Source organism: Aplosporella prunicola, assembly GCF_010093885.1.
Source record: "Aplosporella prunicola CBS 121167 unplaced genomic scaffold K452scaffold_2, whole genome shotgun sequence".
Classification (NCBI taxonomy): Eukaryota; Fungi; Ascomycota; class Dothideomycetes; order Botryosphaeriales; family Aplosporellaceae; genus Aplosporella; species Aplosporella prunicola.
Genome location: NW_022983530.1, coordinates 593,316 through 612,987, shown reverse-complemented (window position 1 = coordinate 612,987; position 19,672 = coordinate 593,316). Strand labels below are relative to the sequence as shown.

At 59.0% G+C, this 19,672-nt stretch overlaps 6 protein-coding genes and 1 non-coding gene across 7 annotated transcripts; 2 read left to right on the top strand and 5 right to left on the bottom strand.

Annotated features, from left to right (window-relative positions):
* The first annotated feature begins 523 nt into the window (after window positions 1–523).
* Window positions 524–856, top strand: K452DRAFT_282827 (uncharacterized protein). Its single transcript, XM_033539654.1, has one exon. It carries the CDS (start codon window positions 555–557, stop codon window positions 729–731), a length of 177 nt encoding a protein of 58 aa, XP_033402363.1. The 5' UTR covers window positions 524–554; the 3' UTR covers window positions 732–856.
* Window positions 857–1,051: 195 nt separating this feature from the next.
* On the top strand, window positions 1,052–3,226 carry K452DRAFT_282826 (uncharacterized protein). The gene is made up of 2 exons (XM_033539653.1): window positions 1,052–1,638; window positions 1,724–3,226. The coding sequence occupies exons 1-2, from the start codon at window positions 1,065–1,067 to the stop codon at window positions 2,773–2,775; spliced, it is 1,626 nt and encodes a 541-aa protein (XP_033402362.1). The 5' UTR covers window positions 1,052–1,064; the 3' UTR covers window positions 2,776–3,226.
* Window positions 3,227–3,324: 98 nt separating this feature from the next.
* On the bottom strand, window positions 3,325–4,272 carry K452DRAFT_294205 (uncharacterized protein; the record flags this gene model as incomplete). Its single annotated transcript, XM_033541671.1, has 1 exon — window positions 3,325–4,272. The coding sequence occupies one exon, from the start codon at window positions 4,270–4,272 to the stop codon at window positions 3,325–3,327; it is 948 nt and encodes a 315-aa protein (XP_033402361.1).
* A 1,932-nt stretch (window positions 4,273–6,204) lies between these two features.
* Window positions 6,205–6,278, bottom strand: K452DRAFT_t7. Its single transcript has one exon. It is a non-coding gene; the product is annotated as a tRNA-Val (tRNA).
* A 627-nt stretch (window positions 6,279–6,905) lies between these two features.
* On the bottom strand, window positions 6,906–10,227 carry K452DRAFT_241619 (uncharacterized protein). The gene is made up of 2 exons (XM_033537829.1): window positions 9,420–10,227; window positions 6,906–9,357 (listed from the first exon to the last, which is right to left on the bottom strand). The coding sequence occupies exons 1-2, from the start codon at window positions 9,770–9,772 to the stop codon at window positions 7,248–7,250; spliced, it is 2,463 nt and encodes an 820-aa protein (XP_033402360.1). The 5' UTR covers window positions 9,773–10,227; the 3' UTR covers window positions 6,906–7,247.
* A 287-nt stretch (window positions 10,228–10,514) lies between these two features.
* K452DRAFT_348378 (uncharacterized protein) lies at window positions 10,515–12,971 on the bottom strand. The gene is made up of 4 exons (XM_033545538.1): window positions 12,594–12,971; window positions 12,393–12,542; window positions 11,973–12,330; window positions 10,515–11,895 (listed from the first exon to the last, which is right to left on the bottom strand). Exons 1-4 carry the CDS (start codon window positions 12,615–12,617, stop codon window positions 10,775–10,777), a joined length of 1,653 nt encoding a protein of 550 aa, XP_033402359.1. The 5' UTR covers window positions 12,618–12,971; the 3' UTR covers window positions 10,515–10,774.
* A 4,417-nt stretch (window positions 12,972–17,388) lies between these two features.
* K452DRAFT_355123 (uncharacterized protein) lies at window positions 17,389–19,624 on the bottom strand. The gene is made up of 4 exons (XM_033545938.1): window positions 19,125–19,624; window positions 18,829–19,009; window positions 17,942–18,719; window positions 17,389–17,840 (listed from the first exon to the last, which is right to left on the bottom strand). Exons 1-4 carry the CDS (start codon window positions 19,315–19,317, stop codon window positions 17,673–17,675), a joined length of 1,320 nt encoding a protein of 439 aa, XP_033402358.1. The 5' UTR covers window positions 19,318–19,624; the 3' UTR covers window positions 17,389–17,672.
* Window positions 19,625–19,672: the final 48 nt, after the last annotated feature.

Genomic DNA, 19,672 nt, shown 5'->3' with positions numbered 1-19,672 from the left:
AAAATACACGAAGGATGATGATGATGGCAGGCTCATTTCTTCTTTTTCTTCTTCTTCTTCTTCTTCCATCTTGGCCGAGATTCGGCCACGCATGCCGGCGGTTGTAGTCGTAGATTCGTAGTAGATTTGCATACGAGCCTATCGCTCGGCGACAGGGATGCTGGAGTGGTGGGCTGAGAGGAATCGTCATCATCATCATGCATGCGCATCCCACCTCTCGAAGAGTGGAGATGCACGTTTGCCAGACAAGACGGGTCCCCAATTTCGATTCGCATCAGGCCACCAATAACTGGATCTCAACGGGGCAGATCCACGGATCCTTGGAGCGAGGCGCGTGCGCCCCCGACGTTCAGACAAAGCAATCGGGATGCGTCTGGCATAGGGACCCTGCCTATGCACTCCACTCCACCTAACCGCTGTCGCTCGCTACCCTACCTACCGTCCCTCCCACTCTTGCCCACGCACTCTCCGACCTCTCGTTATATTTCAAAAAAGCCATGTCGCCGCATCTCTGGGGCCTGGTCAAGCGCAGCGCACATTCAAGGTTTCACAAAATGTCCCCAAGCGTCATTCCGGACGAAGAGCTCAGAGAAGGCAGCGCCGACGTCCTCACGGCCGACGTCCCCCACGTCAACGCCAACGGCCTCCATAATGGCCACTCCGCACACGGACCCTCGATGAGCGACGTCCTGGTCGTGGGCGCCGGCCCCGCGGGTCTCATGCTTGCGTAGGATCGCCCCAACCCCTCCAAAACGGAACCGTGACATCTGACTGAGGCTCGTGCAGGGATAACCTCGCCCGTTTCGGCATCAAGGTCGACATCATCGACAACCGCCCCGACCGCACCCTGACCGGCAGGGCCGACGGCCTGCAGCCAAAGTCCATCGAGACGCTGCGCCAGATGCGCCTGATCGACCCGCTGCTGCGCAAGGGCGTCAAGGTCTACGACATCTGCTTCTGGGTACCTACTACCTCTACTGAGTGAATCCCCGAGTGTTTTTGGTGAAGTGTGCTGCTGATATGTATTGTGTGTCGCCCCCCAGAGGTCGGCCCTGAACGAAAAGATGCACCGCGCCGGTCGCGAGATCCACTACCCGCCCATCGTGGACCTGCTGGACCCGTACATCCTGCTCGTGCACCAGGGCATGGTCGAGCAAATGTTCATCGACGACCTGCAGGAGCGCGGCATCGAGGTCAAGCGCAACACGGCCTTTATGGACTTTGCCTACGGCTCGGCCAAGTCGGCCGCCCTCGAGGTGACGTGCGCCGTCGACGTGACGCACAGCAAGCGCACGATGCGCACCAGTTTTGTTGTTGGCTGCGACGGCGCCCACTCGGCCGTGCGCAAGTCGATTCCCGGCGCCACCCCCGTGGGCGCCTCGTCGGATGCCATCTGGGGCGTCTTGGACGGCCAGATCGACACCGACTTCCCCGACCTCTGGTCCAAGGCCGTCGTCTACTCGGAGGAGGCCGGCTCCGTCCTGCTCATCCCGCGCGAGCGCAACCTCACCCGCCTGTACATTGAGCTGAAGCCCGAGTCGCGCGGGAGCACGTCGAGAGATGAGCTCAGCCAAGAGTTTGTCATGCACCGCGCCCAAGAGATTATGCATCCGTTTGAGCTGAAGTGGAAGACTGTCGGTGCGTTGTTGTCCCTCATTCATTCATTTATTCATAATCTTTCTCTTCTCTCCTCTCCCCCCCTCATACTAACACTCCACCACAGAGTGGTTCGGCCGCTACCAAGTCGGGCAGCGCGTGGCGACCAAGTTCAGCGACGAGCGCGGGCGCGTCTACATTGCGGGCGACGCGAGCCACACGCACTCGCCCAAGGCGGCGCAGGGCATGAACACGTCGATACACGACGCGTGGAACCTGGCGTGGAAGCTGAACCTGACGGTGCGCAAGCTGGCCAAGCCCGCGCTGCTGGCGACGTATGAGCACGAGCGCCGCAAGATTGCCCAGGACCTCATCAACTTTGACTACGAGCACGCCAACGCCTTTGCCTCGGGCGACTCGGCCAACCTGGCCAACAACTTCCGCCAGAACGTGCGCTTCATCTCGGGCATTGGCGCCGAGTACGAGCCCAACGTGCTGAACGTCAACAACAAGGCCATGAGCGGCAGCGGCGTGGCCGGCGGAGACGGGAGCAGCAGCAGTAACGGTGGTGGTGGTCTGCGGCCGGGCTGCCTGCCGCCCCCGGCCAAGGCGACGCGCTACGTGGACGCGAACCCGATCGACGTGCAGCTGGACATTCCCATGCTGGGCCAGTTCCGCATCTACTTCCTCTGCAACAGCGTGCCGGCGGCGCGGCCGTTCCTGGACACGGTGTGCGGGCTGGCCGTCAGCGGCAGCAGCTTCGTGGGCCGCATCTCGGCCGCGGCCAACGCATCGTACACGCTGCAGCCGCCGGCGGCGGCGCCGCACGACGAGTTTGTGCGCCCGGCGCGCTACACGCCCGTCAGCGGGCTGTTTACGTTTGCGCTGGTGGCCGGGGGCGACAAGGGCGGCTTCGACATGACGGACCTGCCCGCGGCGCTGAGGGACAGCGCCTGGACGATTTATCTTGATGATGTGCCGCACTTGGACGCGACGGGCAAGGGGTGCACGCAGAAGTGGCTGGGGGGGCTGAGCGCTGGCGAGGTGGCCGTCGTCGTGGTAAGGCCGGATGGCTATGTCGGCACGGTGAGGGTGTGGGCGGATGGCGGGGACAGGGAAAGGGGCGTCGAGGCGGCGCGGTGGCTGGACGAGTATTTTGATGGGTTTCTGGAGGCGTAGGGGAGGAAGAGCGGGGCGCTGCTCCGTTTTCATGATGCGCATGATTGGGTAATTGGATTGGGTTGGTTCTCGTTTTTGTGGGGTTTATATTGGTTGGTAGATGGGGGTGGGCGGAGGGACACTGGATTGGGTTGGATGGGGTGTAGATAAGATACTCATACACCTACGCGTGCATGTGCGTATACGGACGGGTATACATGTATATATTTTTGCATTGTACACATGGAAAAGGCGTTCAGTGGTGGTGTGCGCTAGATGAATGACTTGGAAGCAGACATATACTACAGTGCTGGATGGCGTGGAAGGAAACATAGAGAGAGACTGAATCCCCTACATCCATCCAGACAGACAGACATACAGACAGAAAAAGAGAAGGACAGAACGCACCTGCCGGAAGCCAAACCCAACCAAACCACGCAAACAAGCCAAGCTAGATCCACTCCACTCCACTCCACTCCACCCCACCCCGTCCCACCCCGTCCCACCCCGACTCAGGCCGGCCCGCGCCCCCACCGCTCCCGCTCCGCCACCACCACCACATCACATCTATCACAACTTCCCCATCTCAACATCCTCCACCCTCTCCACCACACTCTCACTCCTACTCTCACCCCACTCTTCCCTCCCCTCCTCCCTTTGCCCACCCCCCCTAAAAAACTCCCCCCCCCTCCCCCACCTCACCTCCGTCACCCACACCCTCAGCGCCACCACGCCCCTCACCACCAAAAACAGCACCACCACCCCCGCCCCCACACCCGCGCAATACGCCACCACCCTCCCCCCGCCCCCCTCCCCGCGCGGGTCCAAAAACGCATACACGTACCCCGCCCCCCCCTCCGGCCCCCCCTCCGCAGCGTGCACCGCGTACGCCAGCCCCACGTACAGCGCCAGCACGCCCAGCAGCAGCGGGAGGTGCGCCCAGGGCGGGGCGGGTGTGCGCGACAGCAGCAGCTCCGCCAGCGCCAGGGGGGCCGGGAGCACGTGCGTCGTTGTGGTCGTGAAGGCCGCGAGTGCGCTGGCGCCCATTCCGTTGTTGGGGACCGAGTTGCGCAGGACGCCCCAGTACATGCCCACGACGAGGAATGGCAGGACGGTGGCGCACGTGCGCAGCGCTCCCAGCGCCCCCATTAGTACCCCCCCTCCCCTCCCTCTCCCACCACTCCTCCCTGGACCGTGTAGAGCATACGCCGCCCCCGCCGCCCCGGCACCAGCAAAGTACGCCCCCAGCCCGGCCCACGCCAGCGTCGTGAAGTACGCGAGCTGGCGCGCGCGCGGGGGCGGGGCGAGCCCGATCGCCACGCACAGGGAGAGGAGGATGTAGAGCGCTATTGTGCTGCGGGCGATGGCGAGGGCGAGGGGGCGGAGCAGCCAGGACGTCGTGGCGCGGTCTGTGGTGGGGTCTGCGTCCGTGGGGTCTGTGGGGGTGGAGAGTGCATGGCGCAGGCGGGTGAGGGGGCCGTGGTGCTGGTGGGACGGGGGCGGCAATGGCATGGCCATGGCCCTGTGGGTGGGTGGCGCGGCGTGCAGGTGCCAAGGTGTGTGTGTACCTATGTAGGTAGGCGGGCTTGGCGGCGGCGGCGGCGGCGGAGGAAGACGAGGCGGTCTGCCGTAAGTGCTGCTGCTGCAGTGTTGTTGGGACAAGAGACTTTTTGGGTTCTTTGCGCACCTGCGATGCGATGCGATGTGATGGCAAGGCAAGACAGGTAGGCAGCGTAGATGATATGGCGGGCTCTTGGCCTGCGTTGCGGGATTCTCGTGCCCAGCCCTTTTTTTCTTTTCCCCTCCTTGCCTTGTGTGTCGTGTCGTGTCTTGTCCCCCTTGTGTGTGTGCTCCCCGAGCGTATGTGTCTCTTTTTCGTGTTTGTGCGTCCTTCCTCACTCACTCTATTCCTCGCAGCCAGCCAAGCCACTCACTCTACTTGCCACTCGCTTCGGATGGTTGGTTGGTATGGTACGGGGTATGTATGTATGTATGGTATGGTAATGGTAGTAAGTATGGTATGCGCGCTCCGTCCCGAGCCTAGCCGCACGCACGCCTGCCCGCCCTTGCGTCGCGCCGCAAGCAAGCAAGCAAGCAAAGCCTCGCCAGGCACTCCCGCGCAGCCAAGCCCTGAGCCCCGCTGCTGCTGCGGCTAGCCGGGGGCGTGCGTATTGTATATGTACGTCAGCAACCAGGTGACGGTGCCAGTGCCAGGCAGGCAAGAGGATGAGGGTAGGCAGCAGCAGCGCAGACAGGCTGGGTGCTGGGTCGGTCTGATCCGTCCGATCCAATCCAATCCCTCTCTTCGCCGCGCAGATACCCGGTACACGCGCACCAGCAGCTGCAGGCTCGAGAAGAACGAAACAAAGGTTGAGCAGAAGTAATTTCGAAAAGAGGACGACTTGACGAGACGAGTAGGGAAAAAGAAAATGGATGGGAGGGAAAAAAGTATAGCGACCAGAAAAGGGAGAAAATCAACAGCAGCAGCAATAGAAAAACACCTCTCCCCCATGGCTCCGGAACAGGCAAACCACAACAAACCGCAAAGTCAAAAAAGTCAACGGTCCCCCACACCACCGGGCTACGCATGCGGCCTCCGTCACGACGGCTGAAACGGCCGGAAACCGCGGTTCGCGAGCGCCGTGCTGTCGGCGTGGGCGGCATGGTATGGGCATGGTAATGGTAACGGGCATCTCCTCTCCAAACCCGCCCAGCCCGAGCCTACCACTATGCATCAGCATCAGCATCAGCATCAGCATCAGCAACAGCAACAACACAGCCCCACCCACCTGCCGCAAGCATCATATCATCATATGCATATGAGAGACCTAGGGAGGGGCCCGCCCGCCAGCCCGCCAGCCCACCAGCAGCCAGCAGCCGGGCGTCGGCAACGTGCATACTATGCCTGACCGGCCGGTCGCACACACACCCCCGCATGCATGCACGCATGAAACGCACGCGGGTTCCGCCTCGCTCGTCACGGTCACGGAAGGAAGGAGCCAAGGGCCAAGGGCGGGTAGTCGTCGGACGTCGTCGGACGCACACCTACGTGGTCGGTAGGTAGCTAGGCACTCTAGGTTAGGTAGGTAGCATGTATGTACGACCGCACGCCGCGGTCCGTCACATCGCACACACAGCCAGCGCGCGCACATAAACGCCAAGCGCCAAGCGGCCAAGCGGCCAAGCCCCGCGCCCGCCCGCCGTGGCTGCTTGGCTGTTTCGCCGCCGGCCAGGGCCAAGCCAAGCGAAAAAGAAAAAAGATAATATCCCGATGCGAGTGTTGTGCTGCGTTGGGTTGCACTTGCGCTCCACACCCAAAACCGCCCGAGCTCCTTCCAGTCTGGCACGTCCGCGCACGTGACACACACACACACACACACACACACACACACACACACACACACACCACCAGGGCCACCTCTCCACGCACACTCTCCCAGAGCAAAAAAATACAGCGGCCGAGACTTGAACTCGGGACCTTCAGTGTGTTAGACTGACGTGATAACCAACTACACCACCGCTGCTGCCTTTGCTTGAGGGTTGTGTCTCTTGTCTATATCGAAAAACATTTGGTGGTGGTGGGCGGCAGCATCCTTGCACGTGTGCGGCGTCGCGACTGGCTGGACGGATGCATTCGTTCATTCATTCGTTTCGTGCGTGTGCGCAGTCCTCCGTAAAACAACAAACAGTAGTTCTTTTTCGATTCCATGTCCACAGGTAGCCGGGTTTTTGCACTGCGCTTTCTGCGGATGTAGTTATGTGGTGGGATACGAGGTACCTAGACCTCTGTGAGAGAGAGAGAGAGGCACACGTGAGGGACTTGGGGAGTTGGTTGGTGCCCCCATCGCGCCATCGCCTACGCCATCGGCGCAACCGATCACCTTACTGCAAACGCGAGCGCGAATATATAAACGCCGCGCTTCTACAGCATGCGCGTGCGTGTGTGCGTACCTACCTATTAAGTCTATCTATCCATCTATCCTCATGTTGTTGTTGCTGCTACTGCTGTCGCTCAACTCAATATCATATCAGAAAAAGTTTATCGATCCATTTTCTTGACTCCAGCTAATGGTTACCGTAAATTCCTGCATGCAGTACTGAATTAACCTTGCTAACGGTAAGTAAGCCTCCAAGATAGTTACATATCATTGATACACAAACTCGAATACAGCCATAAAGTATTTTTCTTTTTTAAATGTGACTTTGTTGTGTTGTTGTTGTTTGTTCACTGCCTGTCTACACTACTACTGCGCTGCCTACAAATCAACAGGTATGCACACCTTCCTCCCCTCCCCTCCCCTCCCAACGCTACGCTATGCTACGAGATGCTATGGTATATAGAGAAAAGACTCATCCTACAACCGCACACAGGAAGACGCAACACTACCACCAACAAAAGAAGAAGAAGAAAACAAACCAAACCAACCAACCAATCGCTTGCAACAAGAGCCAACCAAACCATATAAACAGCATACAACAAAACAAAAGAAAATCTACATCTCCCCCTCCGCCAAACTCTCCGGCGTCCCCTCCTCGTCCTCCTCGTCCCCCTCCTCGCCCCCAACACCCCCACCGGCGAACCCCTCCTCTGCCGCCGCGTCCGCTTCAATCTCCATGTCGTCGTATATGTCCACGCTCAAATCGTCCGCGAACCCGCCTCCAAAGTCGCCCGACCCGGACGCCGTCGAGCTCGAGCGCTCGTCCTGCTGCGCGTACGCCTGCAGCTGCTGGTGCAGCGGGTGGTGTTGCACGGCGCCTGAGGCTGTCGCACGCTGGTGCAGGAAGCGCGGCGTGGCGCTGGCGGGGGAAGAGGAAAAGTTGTTGTTGTTGTGGTGATGGTGGAATTGCTGCGGGAGCTGCTTCATGGGGCCCACAGCGCCGCCGAAGTGGTGGTTGTGGTGGGTTTGCTGCTGCTGTCTCAGGAACTGTGGATGCTGCTGTTGATGTTGCAAGTGTTGCTGATGTTGGTTCTGTTGCTGCTGTTGCTGCTGCTGCTGCGCCAGACTCGGCTTCTCGCCCAAGTTCGCCAGCATCGCGCGCGACACATCCAGCATCTGCACCGCGTACTTCAGGAACCCCGCCCGCGCCGCCGACACGCTCAACGTCCAGCGGTACTCGCGCAGCCGCGTCTTGTAGAACTCGGCCTCCTCCTGCCCCGGCGCCGTCGCCCACAGCAGGCTGCCAAACGTCCCGATCAGCGTAAAGTTGATCTTCGACGCAAAGTACCAAAAGGCCGTCAGGTGCGATGGCGTCAGCCGGTTCACAAAGTCCATGGCCGAAATCAGCCGCGTCTTGGCCGCGCTGCGGCATATGAATAGCAAGTAGGGGTCCGATGTTTGCGGGTCCAGCGATTGCACGATGCGTCGGTGGAGCGTAATTTCCGTGGCAAAGTAGGCGAGGTGCAGAGCGCCGGTAGCTGTCGACGACGGTGCGCGGTTGCCGCTCATAGTACTGCTGTCGATCCTGGTCGAGGCGGGCAGCCTTGCGAACCACTCCTTCAATTTGATCTGCACCGGCTTGGCCCGCTCGAGGATCACCCGCGTGCTGTTCTTGCCGGCAGCCTCAAAGTCCCGCATTGCCGTCTGCGTGTAGAACGTGTCCATGACCTCGGCCATGATGGCAGTCAGTGCAATCATCTGCGCGAATACATACTGCCCCTGCTCGTCCTCGACGGTCTCCTCTTCGCTGCCGGGCTGCAGAACCTCGCCCGCCTGACCTTCCTCGTAAAAATCCTCGTCCGTGATTGGCGTCACGGCCCAGTCTGCATTCGAGATATGCGAGGGGCGCCCATGCACAAGCGAGCTCCATTTGTCTTGCATATACAAGGCCCAGGCGATGCGTTTCCGCAGGCCCCGCTCCCACAGGGGTATCGCCCAGTCGGAGCAGTCGAGGTGCAGGCCGAGCTCTTGGCCGATCGCAACCAGCTGAGTGGTCAGGCTCCACGAGTCCGACTCGGGCCTTTGGAGCAAAAGGAGGCCGGCTTGAATGGTTGAGAGTTTCGGCCGCTCCATGACCCTGGGCAGCCACTTCGTCGCAATGTCTTCGAGCGCGCCCACGTCGGGCTTGGGCAGAGACGACACCCGATGGTCATTGTGCCAGAACTGAAGGGCTAGGATGTAGATGCCCGCAAGCAAGGGTGGTGAGATCTGCCGATCGGCATCACGATGCCGCTGCAGGAAAAGAGATTTTTGGATGATTGGAAAGTTGGAATGAATGTTGCGGAAGTAAATGTCTATCAGGGTAGAGCCATGGGGTGCCACCACGGCCTCGACCGAGTTGAGCGCCTCGGCCTCGCCCTCAAAGCCTTGTGTGTTTTCGTCTGCCAGCATTATGAAATGCTCATTATCGTAGACCTTGCGCAACACGCCCAGGTCAAAGACGCTCTCGTTGCGAGCGTCAAATTGCGTGAGGCCAATGAGGACGGGGTCAAAGGGCGTCGTGGCCCCGATGTAGCGGCTGTGCTGGCGGCGTTGGAGCCCCAGCGTCTCCTGGAGCGCGTGTCCCGTGTGGTCCCGCAGCTGCGGGGCTTGTCGCGAGAACTTGGTGGTGGGAGAGGGCTGCGGTCGTGTCGTCGCCTGAGGTTGTTGCTCGCGCTCCACGGACCTGGTCCTTGGCATTAGTCGAGATGCTGCATGCAGGGCTCAACATGGCAGGTGCGTGCGTACCTTTTCTTGGAACTCTCTTCGCGCTGGCCGTCGACGTTGATCTTGCGTTTGCGGGGAAGCGGGGATTGGACGAAGGTGCACTCTTGCTTGTGAAACTCGCAAAGGACGCAGAGCAGAGCTCCTTCGTGGATGACGCAACGGCTCTTGCGGCGGCGGCACGCGTCGCACGGCCTCTCACGGCGCGGGCGGACCTGGGGGGTGGCGGAGACGTGGCGGGGCGAGGTCGCGTGCTGCTTGAGAGAGAAGAGGTTCTCTTTGCCCTGCATGGAGAGTTTGGACTTGGGACGGGCGGCGGCGAGAGGGATGAGGTCGGAGCGAGGCATGGCGGGCTGCATGGCAACGGCAGTCGTCATATCGAAACCGGTGTGGTCAATGCCGTGGGAAGGAGCGGAGATAGGCAACACCAGCGGGTAGAGCGTCGCTAGCGGCCGATGGCAATGGGGTGCGTGTTGCGGAGGTCGATAACGAACAGGTGCCCGGTTGGCCTGGGCGGATGTGGATGGACAGGATCGGCTTATCTCTGGGGGAGGAGTGGAGAGGTAGGGCAGGTAAGAGCGGGCCAGGGCTCTCTCTCTCTCTAGGTTCGAGAAAGTGGGAGATGGAGAGAGAGAAGAGAGAGAAGAGAGACAGAGAGAGAGAGAGAGAGAAAGGGAGGGAGTAGAGGTTTTGCCGTCGTCGGGCGACAAAAGAAAGTCGTCAAGGTCCGTGAGAGAGAAAGATGAGGAAGTGGATGGTGCGTTCGGTCATGGAGCTGGCGGCGCGGTCTGGGGACGGAGGCTAAGTCGGGATGGTGGGCTGTGAGGCCGGGGAGCTGGGGCTTATAGATAAGTGTCTAAGGTAAAGTGTAATGGCGACGGTGGTGGAGTGCGTTGCGGTGACATGGGCTTGGTCATAGTTAGGGAAGTTTACGTACAGGAATGCCCGAAGAAGCGGATGCTTCAGCGTAATGAAGGCTTAAACGTGCTGCTGGCTTGCGGATCGTCTGGAGAGTCTCCGGGATGCTGATAAGGAGCGGTGCGCGGCCTGCCATTGGGCGCGCACATCGCTCCAAATCCGCGTGATTGGCCGGTTTCGCCCGACCGTGGGCATTTCCGTGACACCTTCTTTTACCCAACCGTCAGCCCGCCCAGGGTCTCGCACAGATCTCGACGCTCCTCCGATCTGCCCAAGACCCATGACGTCCGCACCCCCCTCCGCATTTTAGACTACACCAAAGCCCTTCGTCCCACGTTACCGCTCCCGGCCACCTGCTCCCCGGTCCCTGATCGCCAAGCCTGCGCAAACGTCACACCAGCCCAAGCCATCATCGTCAATTTCCACGCTAATTACTAAACACAACCATCCATCTCGTCTGCTTACACCTTGATCTCCTCCAATTCCCGCTCCGCCCTTCCGCCATAGTCGAAGCCCTGCTCGCTCTCCAGCGCCCGGTCGAGCGGAAGGCCCTCTGTCAAGAAGCTCACCACAAACGCCACCGCCGATATCGCCGTCATGACAATACAAATGTACCGCAGCCCATGCACGTACGCCACCTTGAGCTGCTGCGTCTCCGCCAGCCCCGACGGCATGCCCTTGATGATCTGGACAAGCCCGCTGGCGTCCTGCGAGTACGCCACCGCCTTGTCCGCAAGCAGCGGGAACGTCAGCAGCTTCTTCTTAATCTCGTTCTGAAAAATGACTCCGCCGATGGCCACGCCAATCGTTTGGCCCAACGCCCGCGTGAACGTAAACATCGTCACGGCTGCAGCCTGGTCCTGGCTCGACGAGCACGCCTGCACCGTTATGGCCATGCTAGGGAAAAGAATGCCGGCGCCCAGACCGGGAACAAGGTTCAGGAACACCCACGACGGGACCTTGGTGTCAACGTCGAGGTAGATCAGCAAGCCCATGCCAAAGGTCATCAGGAACCACCCGCTCCATAGTGCCCACCGGTAGCGACCCGTCTTGGCAATGACGAAGCCCACAATCATGGCCGCTGGGGCGACAGTGAAGGTTTGCGGGAAAAGCGCGACACCCGCCAGGATGGGCGAGTATCCTTTGACGGCCTCGTAGTAGAGCGGTAGGTAGTAGAGCTCACACCACAGGACCATGCCGTGCAGGATTGTCTGAATAAAGGTCGATGCCGCCGTCCTGTTCATAAACACGCGCGTCCTGATCAGGGGGTTCGGCGCGAAGCTGTGCTCGTAGATGATGAAAGCGACCAGGGCGGCTCCGCACACGACCAGAGGCACCAGCGTCCTCCACGAATCCCAGGCGTACTGAACACCACCCCAGGTGATGGGGATGAGGAAACCCGTCATTGATGCGACGAAGACGACCATGCCGATCCAATCGACTTTCATCAGCCTGGAGGCAAGAGAGGACGTCCTAGAGTGCAGTTTCATGAAGAAGATGACAAGGGCACTGCCAACGGCGATGAAAGGAAGGTTGATCCAGAAAATCCATCTCCACGTGACATGCTCGGAGAACCCACCACCTGTAGACGGACAATTCAGTCAGCTCTGTACAAAGCGTAATTAGGTTCGACAGGAAGAGAAGTGGGATTTAGCTCACCAAGCAGCGGGCCAACAACGGTCCCGAGCGCCCACATGGCAGAGATAAAGCTGAAGTACTTGCCACGCTCCCTCAGAGGCACCAAGTCTGTGATGATGACCTCGGACAGCACGATAATGCCGCCCCCACCGATTCCTTGGATACTGCGGCCTACGAGCACAACAGTGAAGTTGTTTGCCACGGCTGCAATGATGGCGCCGACTCCGAAGAGGGCCAAAGAGAACAGGATGATGGATTTGCGACCGAACACATCGCTGAAAGAGCTCAGGATAGGTTGAAAGACGGTGGCGGTGAGCAGGAAACTGGTGCCGGACCAAAAGGCCTCAATGGCACTGCCGTGCAAGGCTTGGGCCATGATCTATTGTACCACGATGAGCTTGAATGTCCGTGGAGAACTTGTCGGCGGAGTAAGAAGCTTACCGGCAGAGCGACAGAGATACTGGTTGCATCAAGCGCGGCCATGAGGGTGATGACGGACAGGGAACAGAAGGCGACATACAAGCGCCAGCCGGGGTTGAAGGCGGACGAGGACTCGAGGTTGGCATACTGGGAGACGGGAGTGTCACCTCTCTTGGTTTCCCGAGAGCTCGAAGTCGCGTGGGATCTGGCCGAGGCCGCGACAGAGGACTCGGAGTCGTTGGCCATAGCGGCGAGTAGGTGGGTGAGTGTAGGTCAGAGTGTAGGAGTGAGTGTGAGAGTGAGTGTGGGAATCGTCGAGTCGCGTCTTGTACTCGTGTGTTCCTCGTGGCGGGGCGGCGCGCGCGTGGCTACCTAAAGAGAGAGGAGCGTTGGTGAATGAAAGGAGAGGCAACTGCCAACCCTTTCACTTTGTATTCACACTTCTTTAACCCACGGCGACTCCGAGGCTGTGGCTTTGGATGAACGAGCTGAAGTGACAGTGCTTCAACCAGGTCGCGAGCCCAGCGCATTTATTTCAACTAACTCCCCAGCCCCGATCCATCGCGACGGCAGCCATGCTCGTGGACGTTTGCGTTTGCTACCCTCGACTGCCCGTGCGATGCACCCGTCAAGCCACATCATCTGCTCAACGCGTGCCACATCTGCCTAGTCAGCGGAGGGATTTCCTGCCGCGTGGTGCACGATTTGTACGAGTGGTGGGGGAACTGAGCTGACAGCGACGTCCCGGCGCGATAGTTAGCCCGCCTGGCGGTGTCTCGTCGACGGGAGGATCCCGCCCAATCGCTGTCGCTCCACTCGGGCTAAAAGTCAGACCGTGTCCAGAATCCAGATCCAGCCAGGGGGTTGATTGATTCGGAGGCTCTAGAGTAGAAAAAGTTTCGATTGCACCACTCCATCCATGATGGCTGGGCCTGGATCTCGACCGGTCATCTCCTCAAATCTCTATTGGCATCGTCTGCTCGCTGCCAAGCCTACCCTTGGAAGCTTAGACTCTGTCTTCGCTTTCAGCTACTCACGAACTATACCAGCTCGTTACTATAGCCATCGCGTCAGCACGGCTTCGTTTCACGATTGCCAACGGCCGGCCAAGTGCAACGAAACTCAAAGAACGCTGTTTCGGTTAATAAATCACCAACCCTATCGATCTGTTCTACTTGAAATAGAGAGTATGCAGGTCATCCAGCGAACTTTGGATAGAATGAAAGAGCTTGGTAATGATGATGCCTTTGAAAGAAGGCTGGAGCAGTCTGTTTTGTCGGCCTTTGCGGGGCGCGAATTGGCAAAACACAAAGAGCAGCCATCACCCGGTTGCCTGATCTTGAAACCAGAGGGCTGCCTTGGCCATCGCACCATGTAAGCAGAGATCGGGATGCGCATCTATCTCATGTACTCATGGGGATCCGTTGTCCAAACTCCCAAAGAACTGTACGCTCACTTCTGAGATGCCATTATGAGATTGAGGGTCTTGCCTGAGCACAATGCACTCAAGCAGCAAACTGAGATCTGGGCAAACAATTGGTCTTGGGCATGGGTATAACCATAGAGGCCTCCTTTCAGAAGAATACCGCGCGGATAGAAAGACATACGTCTTACTCCACGCCACTGACCTTTCACTGCCTTTGTTCAACCGTTGTCAAGGCCTTGGCCTGGGTCCCAAGCATTCTACACGTGCCTTCGACGTCCTTTATTGCGTCTCTTATTTTTCTCGAAGCGATCGCCTTCCCACTTTCTTCTCCTGCCGAAGAGCAGACACTTCATTCGAAAACATGCCACGGGCAAAACCACATCTCAATAAGCCCTATCTCCATGCCAGCCTCAGTGGTTCATTGGAAGGCATGGAGAAGAGCATACCGTCTTTCCAAGAGTTTATGAAGACGGCTCCACCGGATCCCCTTGCCGACAGGCCATTGCCACCGGTGCCTCAACAGGGTCCGAGCATTTCTCCCAGTCAGCTGGCACCTAAACCATCATCGACTGGACATTCGAGACGTTCCGAAGGCTTATCATGGGCGACACCGTCATCGTGGGAGTATGAAGCCGAAGCGCGCTCCGCATCGCAAAAGCACCCCTCTTCGCCTTCCGAATTCTTCCTGCAACCCATGATTTACAATAGCAGCAGTTCTCCTGGGTTTGAAAAACCAGCAAAGACACGTTCTCCTGAGCCTAGGGTCTTTTCTCCGCTCCTGGATGACCCTGATGAGTACTCGCCTTACTCTACTACCGAGTCGCTGAACTATGGGCCAGCATTCGAGTATGATGCAACCATGGATTTCCATTCAGATTTGGGCTCAAACTCAACCCCACCAAAAGTCCCCTTGCCACCTGTATCACTTTTGGCCTCCACCAAAGCCGGTAATATATTATTTACTCTGAACGACTTTCCTACGCCGCCATCCTCAGTGGCTGATTCAACCGCTGAAACCTCGTCGGCCAAATGTCCGGTCCTTTCCACATTTCAAGGAGGCTCAGCATCAAGGTCTTCGTCCGATCAACGGAACTCGACCAAAAAGCTGATGCCCCGCCCTGCAGCTCCAGGCGCTGAGAACTGGGAGGGCCTGGGCGAAAGTACTCAAATCAAGTATGACAGGCGGTCGCAGGACTACCACAATGCGCTTGTCGAGCAGTACCGTGACCTTGTGCCTCGGTCTTCCGAGATATTCAGGGACTCGGAGGTTCCCTTGTTCTCGCACGGGAAGGAGCCCAACCTCGTTGAGAAGAGCGCCACAAACCATCATAATGCCAACGACGAGAAAATGGTCCCGAAGCCACTATCGTACTCGAAGAACTCGTCCGACGCAGCTTCCGAGTCTAGTCAGCATAGCCAGCAGCAAGAGCGACTGCGGCGCCACAGCAGCCTCCGTGAGAAGATGCCAGGTACGCTCAAGATGATCTTGCCCACCCACCACGCACGCAAGTCATCGAGCCAAACCGCCACCAATACGCCTGTCTCACCCTCGTCACCCCGGAAAATAAAAAAACACCGACCGCGCGCCATTGCCGTCTCCATCTTCCCTTCCTCGCCTACCGCCATGTTCACCAGCCGTAGCCCTAAATCCCCCAAGGCCAAAGCGAAGAAAGCCGGAAAGCGCGGCGGCGGTTTCACAGAGCACACGCCTCCGCTGAAACTCTCGCTGGTGGCATCACTGTCCTCAACTTCATCGTCACGCCGCCCGTCGGCCGAGCTTTCCGCTCGCAGCCGTGCCGCCTCGGGTTTCACAGCCGCTTCCGCTTCCGCCTCCGCCTCCGCGCTCAACCCCGCTCTCGCTCCGGGCCCCGCCGCGCTCTTGCCCTTCCCGCCCCGTTCTTCCTCTCCTTCACCGGTAGTCTCCCCCCCCGCTGCCACGCTGCCGCTCCGCCCCGCGCCTCCGCCCCGCCCCGACATCTCCATCTCCACCTTCTCATCCACCACCACTGTTGATCGGGACACAGCGGACACGTCTTCTCGCCTGCAACCGCAACCACTATCGCAACACTACGTCAGCACCCGCACCCGAACCCACCTCCCTGTTTCCACAACACTCAATGCCCCATCTCTGCTGCACCCACGCGCGCCCCGCGTCGGCCCCTCGCCTTTGCGCAATGCCAGCGCACCTATCACCACTGGGACCACGGACCCCAGCAACGGCAGTCCTTCGCCTTCCTCTCTCAGTCCATCTAGCCTCACTACTGCCGCCGCCGCTGCTACAGAGCCAGAGTCAGGCGCCCAAGAAGCAGTCTACCCCCGCCGCATGACGCGCCTCTCGGAGATCCAGCGCGCACGCGCGAACACACCAACCGCGTCGCCGTCGGCCGCTCGCGCGCTGCTTGGTCGCGCGAAAGCCAGTTTCTCGAGCCACGGCAGCGGCAGTGGTAACGGGCACGCGCTCAGAGAGTCGATGAGCTCGACTGCATCGGCGCCGATGGAGACGCAGGCCCACCGCGCGCCGTTTGTGCACGAAGTGCTGTTTCCGCCGCTGGAGCAGACCAAGAGCGGCGGCAGCGCTGGTGGCCTGAGTCCTGGGATGGGGAAGGGCAAGATTGGGCTTGTGGCGCGGGCGGTGGCGGCGCGGAAAGAGAAGGAGAGGGAGCGGCGGAGGGATGAGATCAAGGCTAGTATTAGGGTTGTTGGGGAGAGGGAGAGTGGTGGTGTGGATGTGGATGGCGAGAGGTTTGAGAGGGTGGCGTGGGGTGAGAGGGGCCAGGTAAGAGGTGATGACGAGGAGGTCTGGGAGCGGTGGGTGTAGGTAGTGGCGTTTGACGGGAGGGTTGCTTTATATGCACAAGATATGTACCTGCTGGTTAATGGGGTGGCGTGAGTGAGGAGTTTGTAATGGAATAGACGAAAGACGAAACAGACGGATAAGAAAATACTCCTCTTATTAGCGCCGTTTAGTAAATAGAAATGAGTACATGGATAAGAAGATGATACACCTTGTTTTCCATAGGAGTAAATTATATGAACGACAACATATAATCATCACAAATCTGATGGGACACCTACGGCGTTCGTATGTAATATGAGATGTAAGTGAATCCATCACTGTCCTCAGCCCACCACGCCAAAAGCCAAAAGCGAGCCAAACAACAACCCAAGGTCTATATCTGCATTTTGTGATTTCGGTGATGATAGTCATCATCGTTTTAAGGTCAATGATGGTAATAAGCGTCATCGTCAGTTAGAAGCAATAATGGTGATGATGGTCATCATCAAAGCTGCAAAATGCAGAATTGAACCTTGGGTTGCTTGTTTTTGCCGTTGGCTTTTGGGGAGCAGATATCTAGGGAAACCCCATCCCTACTTTATAGTTCTTGTTGTACCATATGGTTCGTGGCTGAAAGTACAAGCGGCATGCCGTGTAGCTATAAGAAAACGGTTCTATATCAGGGATAATATAAATATAGGAAGTGACATAAAAGTATATATAATTACCGCAACGGTAGCACATCACGGTCCAACACGACGGATTGCACGCAAAGACGAGAGACAGGAGGAAGCAATCAGCTAGTTATAGTTGTAGTAGTGGTAGTAGTAGCATCCAGATCAACAAAATGCAGGCCTCCTCCCCCCGATTTCAGGCCAATCAAAACCCCCATTCTAAACGCCGCTCGAGGAAACGCCCCCTTTTCAAATAGACACGCAGACCGCAACGACAGAAACGACAACGGCAACAACGATAACAACAGCGGTCACATCACGGCAAGAACTTGTCCGTCCACCTACTGACTCGCTCACCCACCAGCACACCCCAACATCCCCTCCCTACTCACCACTGACTAGCCCATGCACTCAACACGACTCAATCAACCCTGGTGCAGCTTCTTGATCTTGGACGCGCCCTCGTACACCGCGCGGTCGACGGCCGCCGCCACCGTCAGCGTGCCGCCAATGACGGCGCACACGCCAACCAGGAAGCCCGAGAACGACTTGCTGCGCGCCTCGCGGTTGATGACCTTCATGGGGGAGATGTCCTGCGGTCGTTAGTGACGGCTCCGAGAAAGAGAGAGAGAGGACAGAAGAGAGAAAAGAATAGAGTGGTGGGTGGGGTGTATTGAAGGGAGAGGGAACTCACATAAGAGAAGAAAACACCCGGGATACCGCCCCGCGCGTGCAGGCGCTCCTTGTGACCCTCCTGCTCGTCATTGCCGCCCGCCAAGTGCCGCTTGTGGCTCGTGACGCTGTACTGGTGCGTCTCGATGCTGCCCGCCGCGTCGCGGCCGTACGCGCCGAGCGCGACCTGGCTGTCATCGGCCAGCGGGCTGGAGCCGGAGCTCTGCTTCTCCCAGCCCAGGGGCAGGTACGCGGTGCTGACGACCTTGACAAAGTACATGTAGTTGAAGGCCTTCTGGTCGGTGCGCTGCTCGGTGTTGTCGAGCGGGTTGACGTGGTGGTTCGTCCAGAGCGAGGAGCTGCTCTTGCCGCTGGCCTCGAGGCGCGCGACCACGTCGTCCGGGAGCTGCGGGCCGAAGCGCAGGCTGTGGATCTGGTGGCTGAACGAGTGGTCGCCCTGGTCCTTGAAGTAGTTCTCCAGGTCGTGCACGTGCATGTTGCCGCTCGAGAAACTCTTGCCCGGCGCAAAGTGGAAGTTGCCCACGACCTTGTTCACGCGGATGCCGCCCTCGATGCGGCAGCCCTCGCGCCGCTGCGCGTCCAGCTTCTCGCCGTAGTGCTCGCGCTCGCATTGCTCGACTCCTTCGCCCCGCCCGAATGACCACGACACTCCCGCGTAAGCGTCCCGCACCTCGTCGCAGCTGTTGCAGCACCCGGCCTTCTTTGCGTTGCTGGGCGCCGGCGCTCCGTAACACTCACCGCAGTAGTTGGGGTCCAGGTGCGTAGCATCTTCCTGATGCCTGTTGTAGTGAATCGCCCGCGTTAGCCGCTGTCGTTACTACTGCTGCTGCTGCTGCCGCCGCCGCGCCAAGTCGACGGTGGAGTAGTGGGTGGAGGGGAATTCCTCACAATTCAAGCGCCTTGGTCTCGATAACGCGCGAGCCCTCGTTCTCGGGCGTCAGGCGCACCTTGTTGACGCCGTGCATGACGCCCATTTGGATCTCGCCCGAGACGTCCATGACGTCCAGCGTGAGGAGCTCACACGGCACCCGCGGGAACGAGATGTTCATGTGAATCTCCATCTTCTCGCCTGCAAGAAAGCACCCATGTCAGCCACCACACATCCAGCTTCTCAAGGATTCCCTCTGTTCTCTTTCTATCCCTCGCCCTTGCTTTCCCGCATCCAAAGAAAGTCATAGACCCACCTCTCCCCTTATCCACCACCAACTCTGGCCTAACGACAATGTTCCTGTAATCCGTCCACTCGCCCCATACGAGCCACAGGATCAGCATCAAGCTGGCAATCGTGACGACGCCACCGGACGTCGTGCGCACGCGCGCGTCCTCGACCGTCTTGGTGAAGGCATCGAGCCTCGTGAAGCGGGACTTTGGCGGCATGGTTGCGGTGCGGAAATAGGGACGGGCGCTCAGCCGATGCGAGCGTAGGGGCCAATTCGTAGTGCCGAAGACGGGCGTGAGTAGGTTGGTTGTTAGGAAGGAAGGAAGAGCTGATCGGCGGGCGGGACAGCTCCGGGATAAATGGGTATGCTCTCTCTCGCGCGCGCGGAGGGAGAAAGAAGGGGCAAAAGAGAATTGACGCAGCGCGCAGGGACGGAATGTAGAGAGCGAAGGGCGCGGCGCAAGCGCTGCAAGTTTAAAGGGGACGGGTATCGCGAAGAGGACGTGGATGGGAGGGCGATTTGGACACAGTTTCAATGCGGACAGCGGACGGGCGGGCCGCGTATGAGGCACG